Source organism: Crassostrea angulata, chromosome 8 (genome assembly GCF_025612915.1).
Source record: "Crassostrea angulata isolate pt1a10 chromosome 8, ASM2561291v2, whole genome shotgun sequence".
Taxonomy (NCBI): Eukaryota; Metazoa; Mollusca; class Bivalvia; order Ostreida; family Ostreidae; genus Magallana; species Magallana angulata.
In genome coordinates, this window is record NC_069118.1 from 24,705,488 (window position 1) to 24,709,181 (window position 3,694).

At 31.8% G+C, this 3,694-nt stretch overlaps 1 protein-coding gene across 1 annotated transcript; it reads left to right on the top strand.

The window, feature by feature from the left end:
* The first annotated feature begins 2,287 nt into the window (after positions 1–2,287).
* Positions 2,288–3,285, top strand: LOC128160564 (complement C1q tumor necrosis factor-related protein 3-like). The gene is made up of 3 exons (XM_052823900.1): positions 2,288–2,319; positions 2,439–2,593; positions 2,828–3,285. The coding sequence occupies exons 1-3, from the start codon at positions 2,312–2,314 to the stop codon at positions 3,232–3,234; spliced, it is 570 nt and encodes a 189-aa protein (XP_052679860.1). The 5' UTR covers positions 2,288–2,311; the 3' UTR covers positions 3,235–3,285.
* The last annotated feature ends 409 nt before the right edge of the window (positions 3,286–3,694 follow it).

Here is a 3,694-nt window from a genome sequence, read left to right on the forward strand (position 1 = left end):
TGAAGTTACCTTAAATCTGAAATTATCCATTATTTTTAACAAATGGATGTGACTTTTATAATCTTTAACTTTCAATAAATCTCTTCAAAAAAGCCACCTCTCTTAGAAATATTAGTAAAATGATGAATTTTGACAAAATGTGTGCACCATTAATATGAAGTTGAGAAAAATATGACCTTTTAGATGAACCAATCATTTTCACTGTACTATATTACATAAAACTAATTTGTACGGTACATAGTTTCTTTTAAGCATAATAAAAAGTTTGATTTCCATCAGTTTCATTTTACCTAGCTCTGATTATCTTAAAGAAACATACATTATTAAAATACATCTGTATAACCAACATGCTTGACTAAAGAATCAAAATCTTTAGAAAACACTTTAATTTATGTTACCCCCTTCTACTCTATTTTTACCTGTAACGACTGAAATTTATAACAATGAACATTCTTACTATCTAATATAATTTAGCAAAATTTAGCAATATTCACTTTCATACACACTTCTCCAAAATCCTGAATTACCATGGGTTTTTTCAAATAGATAACCAGAAAATAATATTACAAATATATATATTACCAAATAAGAACAAACACATCGTTGTCTCTTTGCGCCACAAATATATGATGGAACATCCCAGACGCTGTTGAAATCATTTTATCAGGAAAAAACACGTGGTTTCTATTTTAAATACATTTGACAGCGTATTGATGGTTGAAAATGTTTTCGAAATACAAAATTCAGAACGAATTTATCAGCAACTGCTGAACATCAGATGCAATATTTATAACAATAATTTTTTGACCGCAAAGAGATTGACCGATCAAAAGAGTTTAGATCCTATTTTTGATTTATTTTCTGTTCTTTGAATTTTACAACTACTAGTATACATCATTGGGATCTTGAACTTCTAAAATAGCCAGACCTTGAAAAGCACTATGCGTAAATATTTACTAAAAATAGTTAAAGGTCAAAACACACCCCTTACTTCTGGTGAAACTAAAACTAGATTTGACATAAGGAGATAACATGAATATACATCTGTTTAACTAATGCCTCCTGTGATCTTGACCTTTGAATTAAAAACTAAGTTTAAGATCACTCCACACTCATAAACCACAAGCACTGTTTGTGCGAAGCATGATCTAGTTTTTGCCATGAGAGAGAACACACGGTCTAGACTACAGTGTATACAGTTGTATGCTATGACATTGACTCTCTACATAGACATCGGGTGATTGATGTCCTTTACGCAAAAAACACTCTGTGTGCAATATATCTGGCATCATTTAAATGGTGTCTCTCTTAAAGCATTTAGCCACTTAAATATTGGGCATTAGGAAGAAAAACTTTGCGTGCAAATAGGTTTTAGTCTTAAATTTTGAACTGAATTTTTGAAACTTTTTACAGTGGTCTGTGATATGACCACGTCATGTATCTTTACTGTCACTATACACCCTTTACTAACAAGCACTTTTAATTGTAATATAAATTTATGAGCCAGACAGAATCATTGGGAGAAAAAAATAATTACGGTTAGTCCAGGATTTTTCAAACAGGTCTCATATGACCCTGGCCTTTGATGCAGAAACTTAGTTTAAGGTCACTGGACACCCTTTAGCTTAAGGCGCTCTATAGCTGAACTATTAGAGGTATATGCATGTAAGTTACAAAACTTTGGGGCAATATTCGACCAACTTTTGAAATTATACATTTCTATGGTCTGGACATCTGACCTTCACCATTTTACCTAGAAACTTGGATTAATATCACTAACAGTCTTTTCTAAAGTCACCATATGGATGAATTATTAGAATAAATGTAAGTAAGTTTAATATAGGCAGACCAAATAACAGAGAAATTATAATTAGAAAAAAGTAAGTTGGACGGATAGAGAGGCACGGACAGGGGGACATACTGATCCTTAAATGGCGCCATCAGTTGGACTTCGACCCTAATTATACATCTAGTATATGATATTATGACCATAAATTATGATTCGTACTCATTGCCATATATGAACGGGAAATAAAGAAGTGTTCTGTCTACATGTAACCGAGTTACAAACGACTTGCGCAAAGGCATTTTTGCACCGTTATCGATGGATATGTATGAAAATGTGTATCGTTATACGATTTATTTGTCCATTTATTTAATTTCTTCAAAAAATAGTGTTTCGAACAAATGACAGGTTAGCGTGACTTGCTTTAATTAAAATTTATTTTCCATGAGAGATAATTCACAAAAAAGTACAAATAAGCTTGAAAATTTCCTCTTTACAGTAAATGACGTTGCGTATCCTGGAAATATGAAAAGGTACCATATCTCTCATTCATGCCATCTCTCTCTCTCTCTCTCTCTCTCTCTCTCTCTCTCTCTCTCTCTCTCTCTCTCCTTATTGTGATGTTATTTACATGTAGATATTATTGATTTAGTTTCAGTTTCCTCGTGATGCTGCTGTCCTTGGTCACGGATGTATCAGAGTCTGTACCTGACACTCCACAGCAGGTGGTGACGAAGTACAACAACTACAAAACAATATGTACCGGACTGGGTTATAAAAACACACAATGCAACGGTGGACGCACAGGTACGGTGTATATACAAAGATAAGTAGTTTACTTTACTCTGTAATCATATAATTAAGTAATAAGTGTATGACAGATCCAAAATTATTGAAGATTATAAAATCTGTATGAAATAGATCATCGATAGCACTATCGTTGATTTTAGAAGAAAAATCATTAAAATTATTGATAACAGAATTTCAACTTCAGACCAAACTGCAAATTTTGATTTCATGTTTTTTGCTTATATATTAAAGAAGGACCTATTGTATTCCAATCATCATATAGAGGTACCTTGGAAAACTTAAAAACCAGTCAGACTATGAAATTCAATCAGGTATCGCTAAATGAAGGCAGCGCTTACAGTACCAGTACAGGAAAATTTACTGCGCCGGTAGATGGTGTTTATTCCTTCAGCTGGACAACTATGTCAAATACAGGAAAATATTTTATAACTGAAATCGTTCTCAACGGTATTCCAATAGCGTATAATTATACGGATTCAAGGGGTCTCAGCACAGGGTATTGTATGGCATCCTCACAGGCTAATATCAAAATGAAAAAAGGGGATGAAGTATGGATCAGACCCTATCACAATTATGGACAAAATGCTCTATGTGACGATAAAGGGCAGTGGTGTAATTTTTCTGGATTTAAACTTTGAAAAATAAATGTCTGTACTCAATGTTTTAAAGCTGTATATATTGCATTAGAATGTATATAAATTTAATTTATTGATGATTTTTCTTAATAGTATTAAAATTATGCCAATTTAATTACATCTTATCTTTTTTTTATTTGTGCATAAGAATACGAACTTTTAAGCGAAAGCAAAGCCTCTTTGCTGTAAGATAAAAAATTAATTTATCCACGTAGAAAAAAAGAAGAAAATGTTAATTGACATTATCAACTAATTAACAAAAACTGTCTATTTCAGGTTATCTCTATTTTCTATGAAGATATAATGGATTACTGATATATCATTATATCGAGAAAAAAATCAGTTGATAAGCACACACATACACATACACAAATTTGAAATAGAATGACAAATCCAATGTGTATCAAACTGTAAACTTAAACCGCAGATTATTTTCAAATTAGGTTTTTACACATTTTAAATA